Consider the following 27,501-nt stretch of genomic DNA (forward strand, 5'->3'; position numbering starts at 1 on the left):
GTTTTTTTTGTTGTTGTTTTGTTTTTGTTTTGTTTTTTTGAGATGGATTTTTGCTCTTGTTGCCCAGGCTGGAGTGCAATGGCGTGATCTTGGCTCATTGTAACTTCCACCTCCCGGGTTCAAGCAATTCTCCTGCCTCAGCCTCCCAAGTAGCTGGGATTACAGGCGCCCACCACCACGCCTGGCTAATTTTTGTATTTTTTAGTAGAGACAGGGTTTCACCATGCTGGCCAGGCTGGTCACGATCTCCTGACTTCAAGCGATCCGCCCGCCTCAGCCTCCTAAAGTGTTGGAATTACAGGCGTGAGCCACCATGCCAGGCCAGAAGGCCATGTTTTAACAACTGTTTTCAAACCAACCTAATACCAAACTTCAATATTTAGTAGGAGATTCAGGTATGACATTATATATGCATTCTTTTAGTTCTATCCTTAAATCTTCAGTTAATTCTTGACTTTAAATTTGTACAGTTAAACCAGCTTCCCTAAAAGTAATTCCTCTTTTTTGTTTACAGCTGTAAGCTGCTTTTGTGATGAGTATTGCCCATTGCACTTCAGCATAGCGGAACGGCAGTTAAAAGCCTAAATGTGGATTGCATATTGATAAACTGTTACTCCTCAAAAGCACCTGGTAATATAAGTGTCACTCTTCGTTACTTTATCACCCTTTTCTAGAGACAAAAGCACAGAATGAGAGGGACATCCTGTAGCCATTTCTATTTTACATTCTTCTCCAGCCTGCACTCTTGAACAGTGAATTATTTTCCTTGTAATAATGGAGTATTTGCTAATATCAGTGTAAGAGGCATAGTTCAAGAGTGCTGTGCTGATAAGTGCTAAACAATAACCCATCATCCAGTTTATCTAGCACTTAACGTTACTGAGTTACGAAACCAAGCTTCAGTGGCCATTAGTAAGGCAAACCTGCTACCATTTTAGTGCAAGTCTGAATTTTTGGTTTTTGCTTTTCTGTTAGACAAAAATTCTGATCTTGGACTGGGTGCAGTGGCTCACGCCTCTAATCACAGCACCTTTGAGAGGATGAGGTAGGCAGATCACCTGAGGTCAGGAGTTCGAGATCAGCCTGGCCAACATGGCGAAACCCTGTCTCTACTAAAAATACAAAAATTAGCCGGGCGTGGTGGCACACACCTGTAATCCCAGCTACTCAGGAGGCTGAGGCAGGAGAATCTCTTGAATCCAGGATGCAGAGGTTGCAGTGAGCTGAGATCACACCACTGCACTCCAGCCTGGGCAACAGAGCGAGGCTCCGTCTCAAAAAAATAATAATAATAAAATAAAAAATAAAAAAATCCAGTCTTGGAGCAATAGAAAAGGCTAACTACAACCTAAGTGCTTATTTAAAACCAACTTAGCCGGGCATGGTGGCTCACGCCTGTAATCCCAGCATTTTGGGAGGCCAAGGTGGGTGGATCACAAGGTCAAGAGATCGAGACCATCCTGGCTAACACGGTGAAACCCTGTCTCTACTAAAAATACAAAAACATTAGCCAGGCATGGTGGCGGGTGCCCATAGTCCCAGCTACTCGGGAGACTGAGGCAGGAGAATAGCATGAACCCGGGAGGTGGAGCTTGCACTGAGCCGAGATCGTGCCACTGCACTCTAGCCTGGGCAACAGAGCGAGACTGTCTCAAAAACAAAACAACAAAACAAAACAAACAAAAAAACAATAGCTTTAGTTTTCAAGTCTCTTTAGTACATTCATTCTTTGACTAAGTCAGACTTCCTAAAGAAGATATTTTGGGAATCTGCGTATGGACCATTTTGCTAGAAAAGAGTCATAATAAATGCTTAAGAAAACATTCTGAAAGTAGGTGGCTGGAAGAACTAATTACTAGTACTACTGATTAATATTCTCAGTAAGAAAAGGTACTAACTTACCAAATTTAAGCAGTCCCATCTAGGTTTCTGATTGATTTTAAACACAGCCTGAAAAAGTTGTTTCCTTAATCACACGGCAGAACACACTAGTTTACATCAAGAAATAAGGGCCACATCCTACACATATAGACACCTGAGGAAAATGGATTCTGAAGGGCTTTCCCTCAACACACCATGTGCCCTAAATATTGACTCATTTCCTTGACATCCTGCAAATGCTTCCTGTTGCTAACAACCATCGTGCAGGCAGTAGTTGGTGGGTCAGAATGGAATGCAATTCTGAACCTCCATGAAGCATATCCTTCCTTCTCTCTGGTCCTAGTACCGTGGGAATTAAGACCCAGACAAAATCATCATTACTTCTGAACTCCAAAGGTGTACCAATGTTTTAATGGGTGGGGGAAGAATTAGATGAGAACATAAGAGAATTAATGGCAAATGATTTAAGAAACACAGCAGCAACACTGTTAAGAATACATTTCTATTCCTCATGCAACTGAATTGCTAAAAAGGACTCCATGGAAAAAATGTTCCAATATCCAAAGTACCCATTTGGAATACTTTGTTTTTAAACACATCTATAGGGTTGAATATAAATAGAAAATGAACACAATTTTTACTATCTTGCAAGGTGGCCCCCACTTTCTTACCTTTGAGGAGTTTGGCTAGCGCTGGGAAGGCTACAGAAGCCAGTCTCTCTCTACATACATTTTTTGAGACAGTTTCACTCCATCGCCCAGGCTGCAGTGCAATGGCCCCATCTTGGTTCAATGCAACCTCTGCCTCCCGATTCAAGTGACTCTCGTGCCTCAGCCTCCTGAGTAGCTGTGATTACAGGTGTGTGCCACCACACCCAGCTAATTTTTGTATTTTTAGTAGAGACAGGGTTTCACAATGTTGGCCAGGCTAGTCTCGAACTCCCGACCTCATGTGATCCGCCCGCCTCGGTCTTCCCAACTGGTGGGATTACAGGCGTGAGCCAACGCGCCTGGCCTCTGTAACTCATTTTCTAACATAGGGAGTGTTTTGACAGGCAGAGACGAGTCCAGGGCAGCTGAACCATACTGGCAGAGCAAGAAAGTCCACTTGGTGTGTTAACTATAACGTATGTGAAAACTAGAAGCTATGACACAAAACTATCTCAAGAAGACCGCTTACACAGGGCACTTCAATAATAATTTGGTGACTCCTTAAAGGTTCAGTTCCATCAAGCCATTTCTTCATAAACTTGTAAATTGGCCAGCTGTTAGCAATTACACATAAAAATAGAATTTCTAATTTCCACTAATGGAAAAAAAAAAATGAGAAAAGTCCACGACAAAAACCTATTTCCAGATGTGAAAAGACATTTGTCATGACAAAGATTACTACCAGATGGGATATCCCACGTTTTAATATCCATGAAAGTCAGTGATTTTGCTTGCTGAGGCGCCTTGTAACCAATGGCATCTTGGACTTGCTGAAATGCAGTATATTCTGTCTAGTGTTAATGGATCAGAACGAGACTTGTTTTCTCAGATGATGGCTAAAATGATTCCTATTTCACTCTTGAGTTTTGACCATTTAAATAGAATGACCTTAAAATAATCAATTTTTATTTAAATAGCTCTGAAATTTGCTCTATTTAGGAAAGTTTTTTGGTGTAGTTTAAGAAATTTCTCTTGAGATTTTACATCCCTAAAGTTACTGAAACGTTTTATGTAACCCGAACTTTAGTAAGCTATCTAAACTTTCAGGTATAGATAAAAATAAAGATGTCAACTTTTTGCCTATCTGTAAGTTATCAGATTACAATGAAGCAATTTGTGATATTGGCAGCGATGTAGATTTTCAGTTAGATGTACTCATGTAGCTAAAAATATGTAAAATACAGTCTAATCCAACTGGAGGGAGTTTTCCAAATCGTAGAAAAGTTAAATATTAGTTTTCCATAAAAAAAATCAGTGAAATTAAATCCAATGAGAATCTGAGATTTGTCTTTCAGCAGTTCTTGAAGTAACCCAACTTTAGGAAAGCACCGCCAGGTTTCTGTGGAAATCTTATTTCCCTGGTACATGACAACAAAGAGCTATTTCTAGACACTAAAAACAGCAGAAGGCCCAGCACTTTGGGAGACCGAGGCGGGCGGATCACGAGGTCAGAAGATCGAGACCATCCTGGCTAACACAGTGAAACCCCGTCTTTACCAAAAATACAAAAAAATTAGCCGGGCACGGTGGCGGGTGCCTGTAGTTCCAGCTACTCGGGAGGCTGAGGCAGGAGAATGGCGTGAACCCGGGAGGCGGAGCTTGCAGTGAGCCGAGATCACGCCACTGCACTCCAGCCTGGGCGACAGAGCGAGACTCCATCTCAAAACAAAACAAAACAAAACAAAACAAAAACAACAAAAAAACAGCAGATGGAACTTGCTAGAGAGTTAACTTAACTTTCACTTCCCTGGCTCCCCTCAAAACATGCGGTCTGCTTTATTTACAATTTAAGAGAACTGTGAAACATCAGTTTGTCGGTCGAATCTTAGTTTTAAATATAAAGTCTGCAATTAGATCACAACTCATTTCTTTGAGGTCCTTAGGTGTGAATCCACTTTGGGTATACACAATGACGGCTGAATTCCTCATAAACATTCCCCTTTAAAACATTCCCTTCAGCTCTATTACACCTCTACCTTCTGTTTAAAAATCTTGTATTAATAAATAAAGGGAAAACCGAAATTGAATTTATAAAGTTTTATTTTTGTATATGTGCTAAATCTTAGGAACTGTGAACAATCTTCATGTCAGTCTGTTGGCTTGTAAAAGGCTAAGAAGTGCATGACTTGGGTGGTGAAATCTCCTTTTAGGAATCTGAATCTCAAAATAAATTTTCACACATTTGCAGTTTTAAAATGTGGTGCACCTTGCCCCCGCTTCTTTTACACCTATAAATTTGGAGGGAAAGTGCTAAATTTCTGCAAACTTTTTAAAATAATTGTTATAAATACAATCGGCAGCAAATTCTCAATACATTTAGCACTTCTGTAGTGTTTTATCACACTCAAAAACCTTATTTGCAAAAACTAAACACTCAACATATGTGTAGGACCAATTCTGGTTGAGTCCTACTATGAAACCAGTACTTTTTTTCTTTTTTCTTGGTAACACAAAAACTGGGGTGTAGGGGAGTGTTTTCCTTTATCAGCAGTATGTAGTACCTTTAAACTAGAGACCAAAACTGGGCACTTACAATGAAAAGGCAATTTTCTTATCCAGCTATAATCCTAAATAAGGCAGGATATATCCACCAAATTAACCACAAAATTCAGCAAAGTAAAATAGCTCGTGGGAGAACATAAGCTGGAAAAATAATAATAAAAAAACTGAATTAACTTTGAAGTAGTCATCTGAATATTCACAGACTTGTTTTCATTTACAAATGTAAGTGAAATAAAAAAGGCTCCTCATCTTTCTAACCACTACTAGGATTAAGGATTTAAGTTATTCACTAAGTTAATCATGAAAAAAAAAAAAAGAAAACATCTTAATAATTCTAAATTTGTATACACAATGAAGACACAAGCTGGGAAATTATCACCGGGAGAAAAATCAATGAAAGAAAAAAAAAATGTTATTTCTGCCTCTACAATGCTAAACATGAAAATTCAGTTGGTGGAGAGCTTAGAAACAGCAGCAATATGGTTTTTTTTAACAAGTTGTGCACTGAAATACTTAGATACAATAGGGCAAAAGCCCTTGTTCACACGGTTTTACAACTAAAATATCTTCAGTCTTTATGGTAACACATTCTACTGTCTTCTATAATCATGTCGTTTAGAATTCTGGGGGCTATTTCTTTCAAAGCAACACTGGCGATTCTGCAAACATTTAAAATAGGAAATATATGGCTCAAAAAATCAGTTGAGGGTGAACTAAATAATCCTTAGGCACTTTGAAGACTTGAAATTTAAAATGTGCCGTGTATGTTCAGAAAAGACCTCAAAATCACCATGATGTTGCTCTTACAATAACATGCATCTTTAAATTTCTGGTTATACATTAATGCTTGCTTTAAGAGTTAAATATAGAAAATAATTTGCACAAACAAAAATAACTCCACTTTCCCTTGCTCCTGGTCACAACACAGACCACTCTTCCTCAAATGGAGACAAAAATGATTCATGAGCCCCTCACCTGGCACAAGGGGGCTTGTAAATTCAAAGCAACCAAAGTTGGGCTCTTCCTCCAAGTAGAAAAATTCACAGCCTTTTTTGTATGTCAAGTTTTTTCTCAACTAGGAAGTCATTAAAGTTTTTAAGTACATTACATATTTTGTTAAGGAGCAGGAAATATATAAATCTCCTCTCAGATGGTGAGATAGTACACCTAACAATAGTAACTCATTCAAATAAAGTTAACCTATTTCACTTGTTTAAAGAGCTTGGAATCAAACTTTTAAATTAAAAAACTACCAACTGGGGCCGGGCATGGTGGCTCACACCTGCAATCCCAGCACTCTGTGAGGCCGAGGCGGGCGGATCACCTAAGGTCAGGAGTTTAAGACCAGCCTGGCCAACATGGTGAAACCCTGTCTCTACAAAAATTAGCTGGGTGTGGTGGTGGGTGCCTGTAATCCCAGCTACTCAGGAGGCTGAGGCGGAAGAATCGCTTGAAACCAGGAGGCGACGTTGTAGTGAGCCAAGATTGTGCCACTGCACTCCAGCCTGGGTGACAGAGCGAGACTCCATCTCAAAGAAGAAAACAACAAAAAAAATAAAAACTATCAGTTGGAATTGCAAACACTGTGTGTAACTTTCACTCAAAGTAAAAACTATCTGGTGTCAAAATGTCCTACTATTGCAGGAACACCTAGAAGCACAGGTTGACTACAGAATACTACAAATAAGATACCCAAAGCTTTATCTTAAATACCTGCCCCTTTTAATCACAAAATAATGCAATGCTCAATTTTGTTTCTTTGTTCAGTTCCCAGTGTAGCCTTTTGACAAAACATTTCCCTACTAACTGAATTGTAAAAAATACAACCAAGCTTGTGCTCATTAAATATACATGTATATAAAAAACATACAAAAAGTACAAGATTATGTTAGGAAACTTTTACAGTGTCAACATCCTGATTTCTCAAAATCTTCAGTAAAGGGCCAAAGGTCAAATCTTTCTGTGCACAAAAACTCAGTGTGACTGAAATCCTGAATCAGTGTCATGCCTAGGCATGCTATGCACAGAATGAATTTTAATATGCAGTCCTCTGTGAAAAAAAGGGACAAAAAAAGTAACCAAAAAAAACCAAAAACACACCACAGGACAAAAAGTTCTTCTTAAATCAAATTCTATTTGTGAATTCAGCAAAATAATTTCTATAAAATAAAACAGCAAAATATTTAAATAGAATAGGGTGGGCTGTATCTGTTTGCAGGGTATTTGGTTTTTAGACAGGTTCCAAAAAATTACACACATTCAAGTTACCAATTCTCTTTTAAATACAGTATGAACTGAGGAGTTCCTTATTTGTAATCAAATGTTTATTCTGAAATTGTGATATCTCAATTATATTAACTAACCAGTAGTTTCTTTTTTAATGAGACCCTGCTTTGAACGTTAAACTTTTTGGAATAATGGAAGAGGAGCTAGGACAATTCTTGCTTTCAAGTAAAATTGTGACTGAGCAGAAAATCAGCCAGCTATCTTGGTGCAGAGAGGTACTCCAAGTACCGTGGGGTTCTGATGACTTCCACGTCACTGGGATCCAGCAGAAGGAAAGTTTGAGAAGATTCACCTAATAAACGCTACCAAAGAAACAAAACAAGCACACTAAATACAGTCTTCTATTATGCTCCAGCATCTTGGCATAGCAAATTTTTGCATATTTGTTTTAAATTTTTTAAAATTCCCATTACTGATACGTAAGTGTTCTTTATCCCACCCAGAGATTGAACTGTCAAACATTATACATAAGGAACATATGTGCAAGTGAAAACAGCCTGTTCGTCACATTTCTCCCCTTGTTTTATATTTTAATATTCTAGGTGTAAGAAGTAAAAGCTCTGAGTAATACAGCTGTCACTTCTCGGACAACTGCTGTCATTATGGTAACTTTTTCCTCACTGGCTACACTAACTTGGTGTGAAGCCATGCTAAATGTTACAGCATAACTATAGCTTCAAAGTGATTAACCTAATATCAGAATAAAAAGGCAATGAAAAAAAATCTAGAAACAGTGTTACATCACCAATTTTCCACATCAACCAAATAATTTAAAGGTTACCAGCCTTACATTGCTCATAGCAAAATTGACTCCAGTGGCAAAGAATTAACATGAAACTATTGGTGTGGCTGACATGAATGGGCTCTGTTTTGTTGCTGTTGGGTTTTTTTGTAAAGGAGCTGAACCAACTGCCATGAGGCAGGCAACACTGGTTGCAGAGTGCAGTGGATATAACAAGAAAATTAACTTTTGTAGTTTGTGTAGATCTGTGAGTCTCATCAAGAAAAAAGTTTCTTGCTTAAGAATTAACAGTCAACATTAATATACTATATACACCTTTGCCATTTACACATTAGCATCAGGCCATTTATTACAAAACACTATACACTTTCCACTGCAGGCGGGTTATATATTGACAGCAAATTTCTGCAGATAAGACAGTGAATAAACTCTCCACTCCATGTTGATTAGGAATAGTTTTTCTAGTTTTAAATATTAGCCAGACACAGAAAAAGGTTGGACTGTAAGGCCTGGGTGCACAGTCTTGATGGAACCAGTTAATTATGTGCATTTCATTGATCCTTGGCTTGAGGTGGGGATACTTCTTCACTGCCTTCATAATTTTCTTGTGCTCGTTGGCCAGTTCTCTGAGGGTTGTTCATGTGATGTGCTGCTGGGCCTGTATATGGCTGTCCATGCACATGGTTATTCTGGGAAAGGAGAAGAGATCTGCATGTTAAAACTTTTCACATAGTAAAACAACTTCGAAATCATGGTCTGAAGTCTCTAGAAATGTAAACTTTTATTCTTGGGACTTACTCTGTAAATACCGTTGGACTACTATTGTGCAAGAACAAAAACAAAAACAAAAAAAGGCTTGAAAGAGAAAAACATAGTGTAAATGCAAACCCCCAAACCCTGAATAAGAGCAGTGATTGTGTAGGTCCACATACATCTTTGGCCAAAGTGATTTTTAGTGCCAAAATGATTTAGACTCAAGTCTGGCAAATAAAGGATTAACCCACTGTTGCTCTTGGTAAAAAATGTTCAGAAAACGATCTATGAGCATCTATTGACTCTTCCACATGCTAAATCCAATCAACTAACCATGATACAAGATATACAGGAGTCGTAACCCTGAACTCACAATAATGCTGACTAAAAACAGAACAATGTTCAAGATGATAAAGTAAACAGGCATGATTAACATAAGAGCTTTCTCAGGGTCAAAGGAAGTTAACACTTCCCTTGTGGATTTGGTTCCTTAACCTTTTAAAATGTCTGAACCCTACAGTGCTCTCATTTTTCTGTACATGCTCCAGCAGCCAAGCTAAGATTCTAGACTTTTTTTTTTTTTTTGAGATGGAGTTCACTCTTGTTGCCCAGGCTGGAGTGCAATGGTGCTATCTCGACTCACCACAACCTCCATCTCCTGGGTTCAAGAGGTTCTCTTGCCTCAGCCTCCCGAGTAGCTGGGATTACAGGCATGCGCCACCACACCCAGTTAATTTTGTATTTTTAGTAGAGACAGGGTTTCTCCATGTTGGTCAGGCTGGTCTCAAACTCCTGACCTCAGGTGATCTGCCTGCCTCAGCCTCCCAAAGTGTTGGGATTACAGGCACGAGCTACTGCACCCGTTCGGGCTTTACTTTCTATAGATGAAAATATGTATGATGAATGTGTACTTCCTAACTATTCAGTTTGTTTCTATGTACACAGTGAAATGTAAGAAACAATGCCTGAAATGTTTCTCCAAGTATAGTTCCTGGACCATCAGCAGCATCACTTGGGAACTTGTTAGAAATGTTCATTTTCCAGTCCCTTGAAGACCTATGAAATCAGACACTTTGGGGTAGCGTCTAGCCCTCTGCTGGAGCAAGCCCTCCAGGGAGACTCATGCCTGTTCAAGTTTGAGTACCATTGCCTCACAAGAGCTGATTTAGTCACATTTTGGTTTCAGAAAGAAAAAGTTTTCATTTAGAAGGTTTCTTCATCTCATTTCTTTTGCTATTTATTTACTAGTTTATTTACTTTATAGCTAATCACCTATGGAAATCTACCCAAATCCTTTTTTTTCTAGTGATTTTTACCATCACTGAAACCTATGGCTAAGTAACCAAGGACTTCTTACTTCATTGCATATCTTAATGTTTTTGGAATCCAGGTGAAGATTTTGCCTCACAGGAAATGTCACCACAATCCTTACAATGATCATTTCATGTTGACATAAATTCTCATAGTTTTATTAACTACCAGCATAAGGACACCTTCTTGACAAGAAAACCCTACAGTGGTTAAGTTCAAACACGTTACACCATGACCCCTGCTCCAAACCATTCCTCTCCTGATCATGCTCCCAAAGCTAGTAGATAATCCTACCTGTTACTTTGTAGTCACAACAAACAATTGAGTCATCCTCTAAAATTAAGCATAAAACCTAGTTCTAGGGGATAAAACCACAAACTGACTCCTGTTTTACCTGTTGATACTGAGATCCAGGTGAATGGGGGTACAATGGGGCATCTTCAGGTGGAGGCGACTCATGTTCATCTGGGGCATCTTGGTCATCTGGCTCCTAATTTTGAATATTTCAAGATAAAGAATTATGTAGGCAAACTCAAGTTTATTTTTAACTTCTATTTGAAATAAACTTTAAAAATCTACAAAACTGACCCATTAGCAACTTTTCTTTTATTGCAGATAAAGAACTTGGGGAAAAAAAACAAAAAACAAAACCAAACAAAAACCTGATTTGCATTCTCTCAGAACTACTACATTTCAGACAATTTCACAGAAATTTCTCCAAAAGAAGGCTCCCTCATTAGCTTAAGATGACACAGAATAAACATTTTTCTTTTCTGTTTTTGAGATGGAGTTTCGCTCTTGTCCCCCAGGCTGGAGTGCACTGGCACGATCTCTGCTCACTGCAGCCTCCACCTCCTAGGTTCAAGTCATTCTCTAGCCTCAGCCTCCCAAGTAGATGAGATTACAGGCGCCACCACCACGCCTGGCTAATTTTTCTATTTTTAGTAGAGATGGGGTTTCACCATGTTGGCCAGGCTGGTCTTGAACTCCTGACCTCAGGTGATCCGCCTGCCTTGGCCTTCCAAAGTGCTGGGATTACAGGCATTAGCCACTGCGCCCAGCCGAATAAACATTTTTCAAAACTCAAAACTTCAACATAATCTTTTAATAATATCATTAATACATAAACACTGGCCTATAAAATAAAGAATTACTTTGCTCTCTTCCATTTCTATCTGCTGCACACTGGTGGCTTTTTTTACCTCCTCTGGACAGAGTTCACAAGCTTTTGCAAGTGTCATCCTAGCACTATGTGATCTCTCCAAGAAATAACCATTTGATGTTTCATTGCTTTGCACTGGGGGAGACCAATTGTTGTAAGTGTACTGAGGATTGCCAGTATATGGTCTTCTTTCAAGTTCATCTCCAAGCCATTCCACCGCCCAGGTCCACTTTCTTTTAAGATCTCCATTGCCCTGCAAAAGAAAATAAAACCACATATATAAGAGGATTTGGAATACTTCAAAGTTAACTTAAAATGACAACCCCAAGTTCTCATTCTCTTCTTTTAAAACAGAATCCTTAATTCTGATTAAGATTTCTACAAAATTGTAAGAAAAAAATCCTCACCTGCAGGATTTGGTAAGCAACAGGACAGTTACTAAATAGAGCTACCATACATTTTATACACTGGTATGCTCTTTTTTGATAGTGATTCTTAGATCGTTGGATTGTGTCAAACAGCCCATCTCGGTCATCTGGAATTCCTTTCAGTGCATTATGAATTCTGAAAGAGAACCAGATAAAAAATAAAAACATCTAAAATCTAATAGCTAATATATACTGAGTGCCTACTATGTGCCACTCAATAACGTCTTTTAGTCATTTAATCTAACATTAGACAACAGGTATTATTATTAAACCTTCATTTATTTATTTTTTTGAGACGAAGTCTTGCTCTGTCACCTGGGCTGCAGTGCAGTGGTGCCATCTTGGCTCACTGCAAGTTCTGCCTCCTGGGTTCATGCCCTTCTTCTGCCTCAGCCTCCTGAGTAGCTGGGACTACAGGCACATGCCACCACGCCCAGCTAACTTTTTGTATTTTTAGTAGAGACAGGGTTTCACCATGTTAGCCAGGACGGTCTCGATCTCCTGACCTCGTGATCCACCTGCCTCGGCCTCCCAAAGTGCTGGGATTACAGGCGTGAGCCACCATACCCAGCCTTATTATTAAACCTTTTAACAGATGAGAAAATTGGCACAGAGTTACATAGCTTGCTGAGGTCATACAGCTGTGGAGCAGTCTGACTCCAGAGTCTGCGCTCTAACTTATTACCAATCCAAAATAATTTTGCCATGTATGCAATTTAAACACGCTACCTGAAGTGAATTCAGGACACTCAAGAGTAATGCAAATTTAAAAAAATAACGAAGTTTATGACTGCTGTAGTCGAGGGTAATTTGCTACACATCAATACCTTTTATAAAACTGCATCTCTGAAGGCAAGTTAGGATTCGGTGACATAATTTGGAGGTACATATTTGAATTCTAATAACGAGAATACATTGCAGGCAAAGCATTTTTTGACAGGCAATAGTACAATTTGGCTGATTTGCCAGTAACACAGGATTTCATTTCAGTTTCTCCCAAACTACAACGGAGTAATAATACATAGCCAACTAGTTCCTGTCTTTCCCTGAAATAACTAACTTAAAACATGATTGGAGGGGCACAAACATGCCTTGTTTCTTTTGTGTTAAAAATATTGGGCCGGGCGCGGTGGCTCAAGCCTGTAATCCCAGCACTTTGGGAGGCCGAGACGGGCGGATCACGAGGTCAGGAGATCGAGACCATCCTGGCTAACACGGTGAAACCCTGTCTCTACTAAAATACAAAAAATTAGCCGGGCGTGTTGGCGGGCGCCTGTAGTCCCAGCTACTCGGGAGGCTGGGGGCAGGGGAATGGCGTGAACCCGGGAGGCAGAGCTTGCAGTGAGCTGAGATCAGGCCACTGCACTCCAGCCTGGGCGACAGAGCGAGACTCCGTCTCAAAAAAACTAAAAAAAAAAAAAAAAAAATATTATGTGCCAGTAAATAAACAAAATATTATTCATCTATAAACTAATGATATATGCTATAACATGGATGGACTCTGAAAACATTAAGCTAAGTGAAAGAAGTCAGACACACAAATTGCGCGATTTCGTTTTTACGAAATGTCTAGAATAGGCAAATCCACAGAGACAGAGAGCAGATTAGTGGCTGCTAGGGCTGGAAGGAATGGTGAGTGACTATTTAACTGGGTAGGGGTTTCCTTTTGGAGTAATAAAAAAAATGTTCCGGGACAGGCATGGTGGCCCACGCTTGTAATCCCATTTTGGGAGGCTGAGGCGGGTGGATCACAAGGTCAGGAGATGGAGACCATCCTGACTAACATGGTAAAACCCCATCTCTACTAAAAATACAAAAAAAATTAGCCAGGCGTGGTGGCGGGCGCCTGTAGTCCCAGCTACTCGGGAGGCTGAGGCAGGAGAATGGCGCGAACCTGGGAGGCGGAGCTTGCAGTGAGCCAAGATCGCGCCACTGCACTCCAGTCTGGGCAACAGAGCGAGCGAGACACCCTCTCACAAAAAAAAAAAAAAAGTTCTGGAATCAGATAGTGGTAATGGCTATACAACAGTGTGAATGTACTAAAAGTCACTGAATTGTATACTTTGAAATGGTGAGTTTTGTTATGTAAATTTTACCTCAATTAGAAAACATAACCTGGACACTGGGAATTTAAAGATTCTCATGTACACTATGTATTTTACTTAATAGTATGTTTCAATTCAAAGTAAGATTTTTTTCCTCCACCAAATGCATTCATGATTTCCAAACAAACCAGATTACTTCAACAATTTTGCAAAGCTTAATCATTTCAGACAAATCAACCATGTTCAGGCCCTCTTGCTGTTTAATCTGAAACGCTACACATAAATTGCTTTTACCTTCAGTTTTTTCAGGTAACAATGAAGTGCTAAATCATTATTTCTACCATATCACATTTTCTCCCCATATCAACCGTTCTCAAATGCCATTTTTAGTAATACTATCTTCACTTGCCTATTACCTGATGACAAGCAGTGCTGGGCACATGGTAGACACTCCATAAATATTTGAACATTGTTTACTGAATGAACTGAAAGCTCATTATGAGAAAATTATTTTCACGTTTGGGCCAGTGATTCATATAACAACAGTATCTTACTAATCTGATTACACAAAAGTGTAATTCCCACATTTACTCTAGCACATATGTCTTTGCCATTATCACTTGCTCTAATCAAACAAGAGCTAAGATGTGATTAACTGGTTTAAAACTGTAAGTGCTTACAGTATTTTCCTTTTTTAAAAAATAGAGGCAAGATCTTGCTATGTTGGTTCAAGCTGGCCTTGAACTCCTGGTCTCAAGTGATTCTCCTGCCTTGGCCTCCCAAAGTGTTTATTACAGGGGTAAGCCACTGTGCCCAGAAATACAGCATTTTAAAAAAAGAAAATAGTAAAAGTTAGATTTCATTAAAATCCACTCTGAAGAAAGCTTTCAAATCCTATGAACATATTTAGAAGGGCACTGAATACTGCCTGAATAAATGACTATAATTTTGAGCTACTATCTTTTGTGTCTCACGAAAATTTATTTTTGGTTTACTGCTATTTTTACAGTATTTGTTTGAAATCTATTATGGTAAATTTTGAGATAATTTGAAAATACTTTTTTTTTTGAGACGGAGTCTCGCTTTGTTGCCCAGGCTGGAGTGCAGTGGCCGGATCTCAGCTCACTGCAAGCTCCGCCTCCCGGGTTCATGCCATTCTCCTGCCTCGGCCTCCCGAGTAGCTGGGACTACAGGCGCCCGCCACCTCGCCCGGCTAGTTTTTTTTGTATTTTTTAGTAGAGAAAATACTAAATCACAAATTCTGGCGTTGGCAATCCCCACTAAAACTCCAGATTGTAACTTCTCTTTAAGCATTTTGTTGTTACAGAACTTGTTTTTGAGTTCGTTTTATTACATTGGCAGATGGGAGGCAAACTGTGACATAGACTTTGTTTTCCCAAACTATTATACTATCTTCCGTGTGGGAAGGTAAGTTCTAAAACCCGGCGGTGCTGCCAACTAATAACCATAATTTATCATCAATTATATAACTCTTGGGATTAAAGATAATATATTCAACTTTTACTGCGAAAACAAAACAAATAGAAAAATTCTGGTGAAAGTTTAAGGGCCAGTTAAGCTGGATAACCTTAGTTTTTACGGGGGAAAAAAGTTAACATTCTAAAACTTCTCATAAAAACTAATTATAATTGATCCCGTCATTATTCATGAATTCCGCATTTGTGAATTGCTTACTTCCTAAACTGTATTTATAACTGCAAAATCAATCATCAAGGTGCTTTCTTGGGCATCTGTGGACACATGCAGAGCAGCAAAAATATCAAGTTATCCAACACAAACGTTCTTAGCTGAAGTCCAAAAGAGTGTCATTCTGTCTTGTTTCAGCTTAAGCTGTAAACAAGTATCCTTCGTGGTGTATTTAGTGCCACATTTTCCACATATTTGTGCTTTTGTTGGTTATTTTTATGTTTAAAATGACCCCCAAGTATATAATGTTGAAGTGGTATCTAATGTTCCTAACCACAAGAAGGATGTGATGCGCCTTATGGAGAATGTGTTGAGAAGCTTAAGTTCAGGCTTAAGTTACAGAGCTGTTGGCTGTGAACTCTAAGTCAACAATATATATTAAATGACTTTAAATAGAAACACACATAAAACAAGGTTATGTATTGACTGGCTGATAAAAATGTAAACAAGAGGCTTATAGAAACCTAATTCTGTATTTCCTCCTAGGAGTAATGGTTCAGTATTTGCTAACTCAGTGTCTGTGGGGACTTTACAGAATATAAATACCATGAAAAATGGAAATCGTACTTACCTAAAGCCTATTTTTACATATACTATTATACTTCATGTGACTAATGACTAATGACTAAGTTACTTCAAGAGACTAATTCTAAAACAAATGTAATCTAATCATAAAATAATCCTCAGGCATCACTAATGAAATTCAAATATTTACCAAAAGCCCAAGCTAGCTCTTCCTTAATTAAAAAAATCATTCTAAAGAAACAGGCTTATTAAGTATGAAATTTAGGCAGTGAGAGAAAAGAATAAAAGAGGAAATAAAATTCTGAGGAAAGGGGGAGAACTTGTTATTTACCCTTGTCCTAGGTTTAAGATAAAACATTCACTAGAACTCCAATAGGTTAAAAAAATGTAGTGACTGTCAATTTCAGTTAACTCTAACACCTGGGGCAAGCCTAACTGCTTCCAGTCACAAAAAGAGTATCCACCTGTGAGTTTGCCAGGAGTCCTCAATCAGTAAGATTTGCAAAAGCAGATCCAAATAGGGCCGCAGTTCATAGGTATAGGAATATGCAACCTAAAAACAAGTAAGACATAGTGAGTAACTTAATGAAAGGAATAAGAAATCAAATTATAAACATACAAATGTTATTTTCCTTTTACCTGCCAGAGAAGTTCACTGAGGACAGTAGATGAGAACTGAGGATTCTCCCAGCAGCAAAAACGAAGCAATTTGACGGTTTCGTCTGAATTACTGCAGTCTTCAATGATTTTCTTCACATAACTTGTTCTCACAAATAAAATGTCTGCCACATTCTGCTGAATTGGCATTATAGGTTGTGATAAATTAGGATCACCGAAAGGATTGGGAAGAGGAGGATTACCTGGAATACAGATTTGTCACCAATAAAAAAAAACTAATAAGCTTCTCCACAATAACACACAACTTTCATGACAGAAAATAGCCTATATATAGGCTATAAATTGTTTTTTTTTTTTGGTGACACCTCACAAAGAGTCTTGCTCTGTTGTCCAGGCTGGAGTGCAATGGCGCGATCTCAGCTCACTGCAACATCCACCTCCCGTGTTCAAGCAATTCTCCTGCCTCAGCCTCCCAAGTAGCTGGGACTACAGGTGCATGCCACCACGCCTGGCTAATGTTTTTGTATTTTTGTAGAGATGCGGTTTCGCCATGTTTGCCAGGCTGGTCTTGAACTCTTGACCTCAAGTGATCCACCCGCCTCGGCCTCCCAAAATGCTGGGATTACAGGCATGAGCCACCATGCCTGGCCAAATGTTTTATTTTAGAAAAATAACATTTTAAATCAAGTTTCCTAAGCACAACAAATAAAGTAACATTATGCATTATAATGATCAGATAGATATACCAAGATGTAAAAATGCAAAATCTAAACATAATTTTTTTTTTTTTTGGACACAGGGTCTCTCTCTGTCACCTAGGCTGGAGTGCAGTGGCGTGACCACAGCTCACTGCAGCCTTCTCCTGGGCTGAAGTGATTCCCCCACTTCAGTCTCCTGAGTAGCTGGACTACAGGTGCACACCACCACACCCAGCCAACTTTTTTGTTGTTGTGATCCTCCTGCCTTGGCTTCCCCCAAAGCGTAGGGATTACAGGCATGAGCCACTGAGCCCAGCCTAAAAAGTTAATTCTTAAACTATTTCATAAACATGGTATCAACCTCAGTCACAAGGAGAGAGAAAAAAGATCCCCATTAAATATGTAAAAAAGGTACAGGGCTAAAATATTCCAAAGCAAAAATCTTCCTCCAGACTCTTAGTACTATATATGCTCAGCAGTATTTAAAAACTACTGTAAAGAGGGCTGGGCATGGTGGCACACACCTGTAATCCCAGCACTTTGGGAGGCCCAGGTGGGCAGATCATCTGAGGTCAGGAGTCCGAGACCAGCCTGACCAACATGGTGAAACCCTGTCTCTGCTAAAAATATAAAATTAGCCGGGCGTGGTGGTGGGTGCCTGCAATCCCAGCTACTTGGGAGGCCAAGGCAGGAGAATGGCTTGAACTGGGGAGGTGGAGGTTGCAGTGAGCCAAGATCATGCCATTGCACTCCAGCCTGGGCAACAACAGCAAAACTCCATCTCAAACAACAACAACAACAACAACAACAACAACAACAACAACAGACTACTGTAAAGAATGGAGCATTCAAATTTACCATTGATTGAAGACTGCATTCTTGAAGAGACATTGCAACAGCGGATCAGCTGTGACACTACTGAATATAATTTGCCTAATTCAGCATACTGATATTTGATTGGAGGACCTGGACCTTCATCTAAAGACACAAGCATAAAGGTAGCAGGTACACTCAATTTCAGAAGCTGTGTCTTCTCTGCCACACCTACAACAAAGGAGTGAAGGGGAGAAGAAAGAGAGGGAGAAAAATGCGAGGAAAAAATTAAGATGGCAAGGGCTTCATGAATAAAACAAGCAGTTATACAAAATACCTTGTCTATAATTTTTATGATCAGAAAAATTTTGATTTGTAATTTTATCACTTTTACTTAGCATTCAGAGAATTATTTTACCAGAAAAGAAAACTCATCCATTGAGTATAAGTATTAACATTGTTAAACAGTGACCATGACTATGACATTCCAATCACACCAGCTCACTGTAAGGAAGATGAACACTTTTTCTTTTTTGAGACAGTCTTGCTTTCTCGCCAGGCTAGAGCGCAGTAGCGCGATCTCAGCTCACTGCAACCTCTGCCTCCCAGGTTCAAGCAATTCTCCTGTCTGAGCCTCCCCAGTAGCTGGGATTATAGGCAGGTACCATGCCCAGCTAATTTTTGTATTTTTAGTAGAGGTGGGATTTCATCATGTTGGCCTGGACGGTCTCAGTATCTTGACCGCGTGATCCGCCTGCCTTGGCCTTCCAAAGTGCTGGGGATTATGAGCCACTGCGCCCGACTGGAAGATGAACACTTTCTAAGGCCTGGAGAGTCTCAAGGGACTAACCAAGATTGCAACCCTCATTTTTGTAAGGAGGATGAAAACAACAAAACAACTATATTAAATAAGAAGTAAGAACTCTTGGTTTTGGCCCCTCTTCATGGTAATAAGCTAAGGAGCAGTTCTCAAACCATAACCACTTCCTCCTTCCTTGATTCCTGATTTTCTTTCTACCTCTTTTTGTTCTTATTTGCAACTCCTCCTTCCTGTCTCTTAAAAACTGATGTTTCTCCAAGTTCCCATGCCAGGCTATCTTCTCACACTGATTTCCCTGGATGATGTAGCCCACACTCATGGCTTTAATGTTCTAGATAATTTCATTCAGATGATTCAAAAACATTTCAAGACAAATTACTTACTGTTCTACTGTATATGTCCATTTGGGTGTCACACAGGCTCAAACTCAATCTACCCAAACTGAACTCACCCCTTTCTTCCCATAGTGTTTCTCCTCCTGTATTTCCCCTCAGTAAATGGTACCACTCACAGTTGTTTATGTTAGAATTTTGGGGATCATTCTTCACATCTCTTCCCTGTCCTGTCCTTCTCTGAATATCCAATCACCAAATCCACTGATTCCACTTCTTATAAAAAGCACCATATATCTATCTGTCCACTTGTATCTCTCTCACTGCCAGTTCTCCAGTACCGGCCACAATGATCTTATGTCTATAGATCATTTTAACACTCTCTGGGATCTTATTCCATTGCAATCCATTCCACACTGTGGCCACAGGGATCTTTCTAGATGGTATTATCTGTTCAAAACCCTACAATGGCTCATCCAATGCCTCAGTATCTCTCACAAGGCCTATTAAACCGCATGATCAGAAACTTCTGCTCAGCACTCCTGCCATTCCCATCTTACATCAATTCTAGTCAGACTGGACAACTTTCATTCCGTCCAATAAGCCACACCAAGTTTATCACGTCTTTGCATCTGCTGTTCACTCTAGATGGAAAGCTCAACTAACCAATTCCCACGTTACATTCCCCATTAAGTCTTCTGTACTCCCCAAATCCCTTCAGGTACCATGCCCCCCATGATGCACTTTGCATTTTCCCTATTAGAGCCATTAACATATTTTATGGCAACTACATTATTTGCTTCTATATCCCATTAGGCAATCTTATTTATTGCCATATCCCCCAAAACATAATAAAAACAGGTCCACAACCTCTTATCTAAAATCCTAAGACTCCGAAAGCTATTTTAATTTTTAATTTTTTGAGACAGAGTCTCACTCTGTCTCCCAGGCTGGAGTACAGTGGCGTGATCTGAGCTCACTGCAACCTCCGCCTCCTGAGTTCAAGCGATTCTCCTGCCTCAGCCTCCTGAGTAGCTGGGATGTGCCACCATGCTCGGCTAATTTTTGTATATTTAGTAGAGACGGGGTTTCACCGTGTTGGTCAGGTTGGTCTTGAACTCCATACCTTAGGTGATCCACCCGCCTCAGCCTCCCAAAGTGCTGGGATTACAGGCGTGAGCCACCGCACCTGGCCTAAAAGCTATTATTATAACAAGGTTTTTTTTTTTTTTGAGACGGAGTCTTGCCCTGTTGCCCAGGCTGGAGTGCAGTGGCGCTATCTCTGCTCATTGCAACCTGTGCCTCCCGGGTTCAAGCAATTCTCCTGCCTCAGCCTCCCGAGTAGCTGGGACTACAGGTGCCCGCGACCACGCCCTGCTAATTTTTGTATTTTTAAGTAGAGACGGGGTTTTACCATGTTTGCCAGGATGGTCTTCATGAACTCCGTACCTCAGGTGATCTGCCTGCCTTGGCCTCCCAAAGCGCTGGGATTACAGGCATGAGCCACCTCGTCCAGCCCAACAAAGTTTTTCATTAAGTTGGTGTCAAAATGTGTTTGTTGGGATAACCTAGCTTGAACTGACTAAAGGCTACTTACAGTCTTCATTTCTCCCTTCAGTATAAATATTTACATTTTACTGTAGAAATATTAATGTGTTCAACTGTAAGTTGTTGTCTCAGACCCTGCTATAGAGATACGGATATATGCACTGCCTTGCTTTTCTTAAATCCAAACAATTCTCAATCCCAATGCATATCCAATCTTAAGGACTTCATATTAAGGTTTACAGACTATACAGTATTTGTTTTCAGCAAGAAAATTTTGTAAGTAGATTACATTATGGAACAATGATGTGTGCTTTCTGAACAGGCAATATCTAAAAGAAGAGTTGAACAGAATAGGATTTTTCTGAACATCTAAATTTGGCATTTTTAAGTTTGAAATATAGATTCCACTGACGCTTATCTAATAAATATTCTTTTCTTTCTCATCTACAAATACCCAAATATCTACAATGTGGAAAAAGGTAAGGGAAAGGAAGACAGACTAAATAGACAAATGAAAAGTACAATCTCCCTTATGTTTAAAAAAGTCCATGAATCCAATGGTGATTAAGTAATTCACAGAAAAAAACCTGAAATGACAGGTATGCCTGGATATAGAACTTCATTTTGGATATACGGCTGTTTGGTTTGTTTGCTTTTTGGAGACAGGGTCTCATTCTGTTGCCCACGCTGGAGAGCACTGATGCAATCACGGGTCACCGCAGCCTCAACCTCCTTAGCTCAAGTGATTCTCCCACCTCAGCCTCCCAAGTAGCTAGGACTACAGGCATATGCCACCACACCCAGCTAATTTTTAAATTTTATTTTGTAGAGACAGGGTCTCCCTATGGTGTCTAGGTTGGTCTCGAATTCCTGGGCTCAAGCAATCCTCTTGCTTTGGCCTCCCAAAGTGTTGGGAATACAGGCATAAGCCATTGTGCCCAGCCCTTAAATTAATATTTTAAGCAAGTATTTTTATTATCCATAATTGTAATTTACTTACACAAAAACTTATGTACAGACCAAGTCTGCTATCTAGCTGAGTATCACAACCATCTGGGGACTCCTTTGAAAACATGGATTCCCTGACATTAGCTTTGCGGATGCTGATTCAATCAGTGTGAGAAGAGGCCTAGAAACCAGTATTTTCCAAAAGCAGCCAGATTTGGCACCACTGCATTAGGAGATTTAAAAAAAAAAAAAAAAAAAATCAAGACACAGATTCTGACCTGTGTCTACTACAAAGACACACGCATAAAGTAAAAGGTGAAAGTGCCATGTTCAGATAAAATTCACAACAGGTTTTATGGGAAATTGTTTCTATTTCAAATCAGATTATATTTTATCACTTGACCTAAATGACTTCACAATTTAATATGATACATCAAAACAGAATTCTGAAAAACTTAAATTCTTACCTAAATTGGCATACATTACAAACAGGTTGAAATACTGCTGTAAATGACGCCCATGCTCTGAAACTTCCCTTCTCAAGAGATTTAGTACTGCTCTTAGTAAGTGATCACTCAAGCTTAAGTTGTCATAAGCCTGTAAAGGATAAAACATTACCTGTTTTACAGCAACAAGGTATATGTATACTTCTATTTGCATAAAAAGGACATGCACATATGCTGATACAGGCATACATTTATGGAAGGACTGATCACACCAACTAAACTATTTTGCTTCTTGGGAAAGGGAATGAAGATCAGAGGTGGATTTCATTATAATTCTTCACACTTGTAATTTTTTTAAAAAACTAAGACTGTTTTAAAAAATCTTCAAAACAGTCTCTTATATTTTTAAAGAGCCAATAGTTACTATTCATTGCTATGCAGTAATATTAAATGGAACTCACTGACATCATACTGTGTTGTGTGTTTCTGTTAGGTAAACATATCAAGTGGATGCACATAGGTTTGTGACTTCGACTTCCAGGAAACACAATTTATTTGTAAACATCTCATCATTTATAAAGAAAGCTGTTCAATTACCTGACTAGAAGGTCCAGGAGAGGCAAAAGGTGAAGGACATGGCCCATCTTGCAAGGAAAAATGTGCAATAAAGACTATAAGTTTTGCAAACGCACCCCTCACTTCTGCACTAGGGCACTCCAGAAGGTATTCGGAGAAGCGATTTGAAACATTAAAAAGGACGTTATGAGCAAACCAAAAACGTACATTCTTGCTGTGACGAAGGAGAATACACAATGCATCATACCTAAAATAAAACAAAAAAATCTATGACTATTAATTAAATAACTTGTTCTCTATAGTAAAAGGATGAGTCTCATTGAACCAAAAAAAAAAAAAAAAGACAAAGATCTTCCTCTATTGCTGGAGAGAGAACCAGCAAAGGTTGCTTCTAGTATTAAAACAAAAGATAAATACTATGACTTGGTCTATTCTCTCAGTTACAAAATGGGTGAAAGCTTATCCTCTAAAAATCCATTAACAAACGCTTCCTAGGTTCAGACAAAATATCACCCCCTTATCTTGACATACTATTTCTGAAATCAGTAAGTAAAAATTATTAAATCAATGTATTATAATGGCCTCTATACTTTCACAATTAGAAACTTAAGAAAACCATTTTAATTTTTTACCCTTTTAATCTGTGTCAGAATTCAATCTAGGTAAGCTAAAACCTCATAAATTTCATAAGTAGCTTACACTTTTCAGTCTCATCTTGTAATCTTTGGTTTTGAGACAGGATCTTGCTCTGCTGCCCAGGCTGGAGTGCAATGGCACGGTCATGGCTCACTGCAGTCTCAACCTCCCAGGCTCCAGCGATCCTCCCACCTTAGCCTTCCGAGTAGCTGGGATTACAGGTGTATGCCACCATACTTGGGTAATTTTTTAAATCTTCTTTGAAGAGATGGGGTCTCACTATGCTGCCTAGGCTGGTCTTGAACTCCCGAGCTCAATCCTCCCACCCTGGCCTCCCAAAGTGCTGGGATTACAGGTGTGAGTCACTGTCCCCAGTCTCATCTTGTAATCTTTGGTGCAGAGATGTCAAAGATACGATACAAGGTAATAGAAGAAGTCAGTTTCTGAATAACAAAAGGCCATGTTTAGACTAAGTAACTATTTTAATATGATTTCTCTATTGTGACCCAGAGTTATTTTTATTCTGTATTCCAAACTTCAAACAAAATTCTCATGGTTTAGAAAAAAATAAAGTAGTCTACTAAAGAACCAAACCAAACATTAGTATAATAGGAACGAAAATCCAAAGCAATGTACCAATCACTGGCAGAGCCACGGACTACTTTCTTTGTGTGAAATCCTGTAGTAAAGAGGAACCTAGCAGCAAGTTGAATACTGATCATAGTGATTTCTTCTGCCTCAGGCAACAGGTGATCTTGCCCTATAAATAAAATGCAGATATAAAAACAAATTTTTATTTTCCAACCCCATTTTCAAACAAGTCTGCATTTCCATTAATTTTGAGAAGTCCTAAATTTATTAAGAACCTCTCTCAGGCTACTTTAATTTAGACCCATTTTTATTTTATTTTTTTGTGATGGAGACTCACTCTGTCACCCAGGCTGGAGTGCAGTGGCACCATCTTGGCTCACTGCAACCTCCACCTCCCAGGTTCAAGCGATTCTCCTGCCTCAGCCTCCTGAGTAGCTGGGACTACAGGTGCATGCAACCATGCCTGGCTAATTTTAATATTTTTAGTAGAGATGGGGTTTCACCATGTTGGTCAGGCTGGTATCGAATTCTTGACCTCAGGTGATCCACCTACCTCCCAAAGTGCTGGGATCACAGGCGTGAACCACTGCACTCAGCAATTTAGACTCATTTAAAGTGAAAACATTAATTTTATGAACTTAAACATGTTGATGCCTACTAGAAATTATTCTTTACTACTAAGAAGCTAAACTCTCTTGATACTTACCGGGAGGAGGGTTTAAGTAAACGCCATTACATGTAAGCAGTTTTTTCATAAACTGAAAATACTCCATACTGTACTGCATTCGGTTATGCATGAATTGTACATTCTGTTTCCGTACACTTCTCTCAATGGCTGATGGCATAATAATCTGATGAGGTCTGGTGGTGACAGCAAGCTCTGATATATATCTTATCAACTCATCATCTTGGTCTATTGTGTCCATTCGTTCGTAAAAAAGTATATAAGCATTCCACCACCTTTTCTGGCGCCTGTATGACATGCGCTTCATCATGTGATCAAACACTTCTCCCATGTACTCTCCACCAAAACACTGGTTTTTCATTTCTTCGTCATCATCCATTTTACATTCTGTTACATCACCATCATCAAATTTATACCAGCGATTTCTCTCACCATCTCCACCATTCCTTTGGATGATATAAGAATAATAATGCCCCCCACTCGCTTGACCACTGTGTACAAGCACACCCACAAGTCTGTATTTTGTGCTTCCTGCTGTCTCACTTTCAGACTGCTCACTCTGTTGTATCAACTGACTCTCTGGGTTTACATTATCCCCTTCCAGCTTTGCGACACCTGCAACTGTGTAAGGTTCCATGTCCAGCTCTCGAGGAAATTCAAAATAATCATTGAACTTGATTGCACATTCTCTTTCCCAGTCATAGTCAAATCGCTTTAGTTGTATAGCAAGAACAGGAGGTAACTTTTTAATCAGCAAGCGCTTTACGGTATCAACCTAAAATAAACAAGAGAAAGTTACTAGATGTTCTATTAAAATCCACAATAAAAACAAACAAACAAAACCCAACAAAAACCCAAGCAAACTTTTAAATGATATTAAGACTTATCTGAATTTTTAAGTGTAAACAAATACATGACAATGAGCATAAGCAAGATAATCCTATCAGCTGATTTAAATGCTAAAATTAATAATATTCAAATGATAAGTTGTTGACTGGTTTCTGTCATTGTTACCTAGCCATTATTACCTGTTTGATATTTACTGTTGTTCCCATGAAGGTGGTTTCCTATGCACAAACAATAACAATAATAGTAGCTAACATTTGTTGGTCAATTAAGATGCCAGGTAATATACTAAGTGCTGCACACGTAAAAACATACCTAATCCTTACAACCTTCTCAAGTGTGTACTACTGAACCTTAAAGATGAAAATTAGTAATCACAGAGAGGTCAAGTAACTTGCCTCAGGTCTCAGGAGCTGCAGGTGGCAGGCAGTATGGTTTTACAGCCCACGATCTCAATCTTTAAACTTTAAGACTTCTCTAAGTGGTGCATAAGGCCAAAACAACACAAGTGACTTCAGAGAAAGGGTTTGGGAGCTCCCAAAGATATACCTTATTCATTACTATAATGCGTGTGAATTATCTCTCCCAAAGAACTGCTAGTAAGTTTCCAAAATAAATGGTTTTATAACATAGGTGATAAAAGAAATCTTACGGGCCACTTGACTAGTTTAAAAGAAATCTTATGTAGTTCAATAAAGTAATTAAATGGTTTCAGCAAATGTTTTGGTCTTGACAAGTAATCCTGGGCATGACAGGAGAAATGTTTTCCTCTATCAGCTCTGTATCTTTGAGGGGTTCATTGGCAATTTGTTTCTTGGTAGAGATGGAAAGTGTCTGTGTAACTTACATAAGAGAATGCACTATCACGTTATGACTTTTAAAATTATTCACTTATTTATCTGTTTTTATCTTATTTACCTAGCCCCTTTGGCACTACTTTTTTTCCTTCCCTGCCAAACCTTCTATCAGTTATCATGTTGACTACTTCTCTGTTACCACTATACCCAAGTAGGAGAAAATAAAAAGAGGGTGACTTGTGAGGATGAACCAAAAAAACGAATTTCTTCTAAATCTATTAAATGTAATCAAAATTAAACAAAACTAGACAGCCCGTACCTTTTTATTGCATTTTTCACAATGATATGCATTTGCACCTTCTAGTAAATCTCCTTTGACATATTGTTCCAAAGAATCAAGAAGATTTTGGTGATTTCTAATGTCTACGTTTAGGGTTGTAAAAGATTCTTCACATTCGTACCTAAAAACGATAAAAACGATAAAAGAAAGGATTTATCCCTTAGTTTTCTAAACGTTTATTTAGTTTTGGACTTAATGAAAACTACATTTGCCTTTGTTTTTTTAATTATACTTTATGTTCTAGGGTACATGTGCACAACGTGCAGGTCTGTTACATATGTATACATGTGCTGTGTTGGTTTGCTGCACCCATACATTTGCCATTTTTATAATACGAAACCCGTTAAGTCATAGAATGTTAGCAATAAAAGTTAACTTGATCAAGATTATTAGGTGAAATGGTATTTTAAAGTTGAATCTGTCTGGACTCACAGCTGAATCTCTTTGTAGTATACGATGCTGCTTCCAGTGTTAACTGTTTAGACAGTAATTCACGCCGAGGCCAAAGCATGAATTTATTAAGTTTTGAAAATGATAAACTATGAATAAGCTAAACTTTTATATATTCTTCCTTTTCTGTAATAGAAGCCTTAGTAAAGCAAAAGTTTGAACACACAAATGAGTACAGGATTAGCAACCTGAGAAGGAGCTAGAATCCCAGTTTACGGTCATTTTCTACCAAAGAGACTCCGATTTCTGGTGAGACACATGCATAAATGCAAAACAAGGGATGTGAGGAATACGTTATTAACCAC

The 27,501-nt window shown here is 38.9% G+C and overlaps 1 protein-coding gene across 6 annotated transcripts in view; it reads right to left on the reverse strand.

The window, feature by feature from the left end:
- Positions 1–4,613: 4,613 nt before the first annotated feature.
- The window catches only part of USP9X (ubiquitin specific peptidase 9 X-linked), a 158,336-nt gene continuing 135,448 nt past the window's right edge, over positions 4,614–27,501 (reverse strand). For 4 of the 6 annotated variants that reach the window (XM_026451482.2, XM_026451484.2, XM_026451481.2 and 1 more), the window contains exons 34-45: positions 26,726–26,867; positions 24,785–25,538; positions 24,124–24,247; positions 22,873–23,098; positions 22,297–22,426; positions 18,227–18,412; positions 16,692–16,912; positions 16,517–16,605; positions 11,755–11,911; positions 11,340–11,600; positions 10,580–10,675; positions 4,614–8,810 (exon numbers count right to left, since the gene is read on the reverse strand). In XM_026451482.2, coding sequence (XP_026307267.1) covers positions 8,673–8,810; positions 10,580–10,675; positions 11,340–11,600; positions 11,755–11,911; positions 16,517–16,605; positions 16,692–16,912; positions 18,227–18,412; positions 22,297–22,426; positions 22,873–23,098; positions 24,124–24,247; positions 24,785–25,538; positions 26,726–26,867 — 2,524 coding nt within the window. In that variant the 3' untranslated portion in view covers positions 4,614–8,672. The remainder of the gene's footprint in view (positions 8,811–10,579; positions 10,676–11,339; positions 11,601–11,754; positions 11,912–16,516; positions 16,606–16,691; positions 16,913–18,226; positions 18,413–22,296; positions 22,427–22,872; positions 23,099–24,123; positions 24,248–24,784; positions 25,539–26,725; positions 26,868–27,501) is intronic. The other 2 variants (XM_026451486.1, XM_026451485.1) reach the window with 1 other exon arrangement.

The sequence above is a fragment of the Piliocolobus tephrosceles genome, chromosome 12 (assembly GCF_002776525.5).
Source record: "Piliocolobus tephrosceles isolate RC106 chromosome 12, ASM277652v3, whole genome shotgun sequence".
Lineage (NCBI taxonomy): Eukaryota > Metazoa > Chordata > Mammalia > Primates > Cercopithecidae > Piliocolobus > Piliocolobus tephrosceles.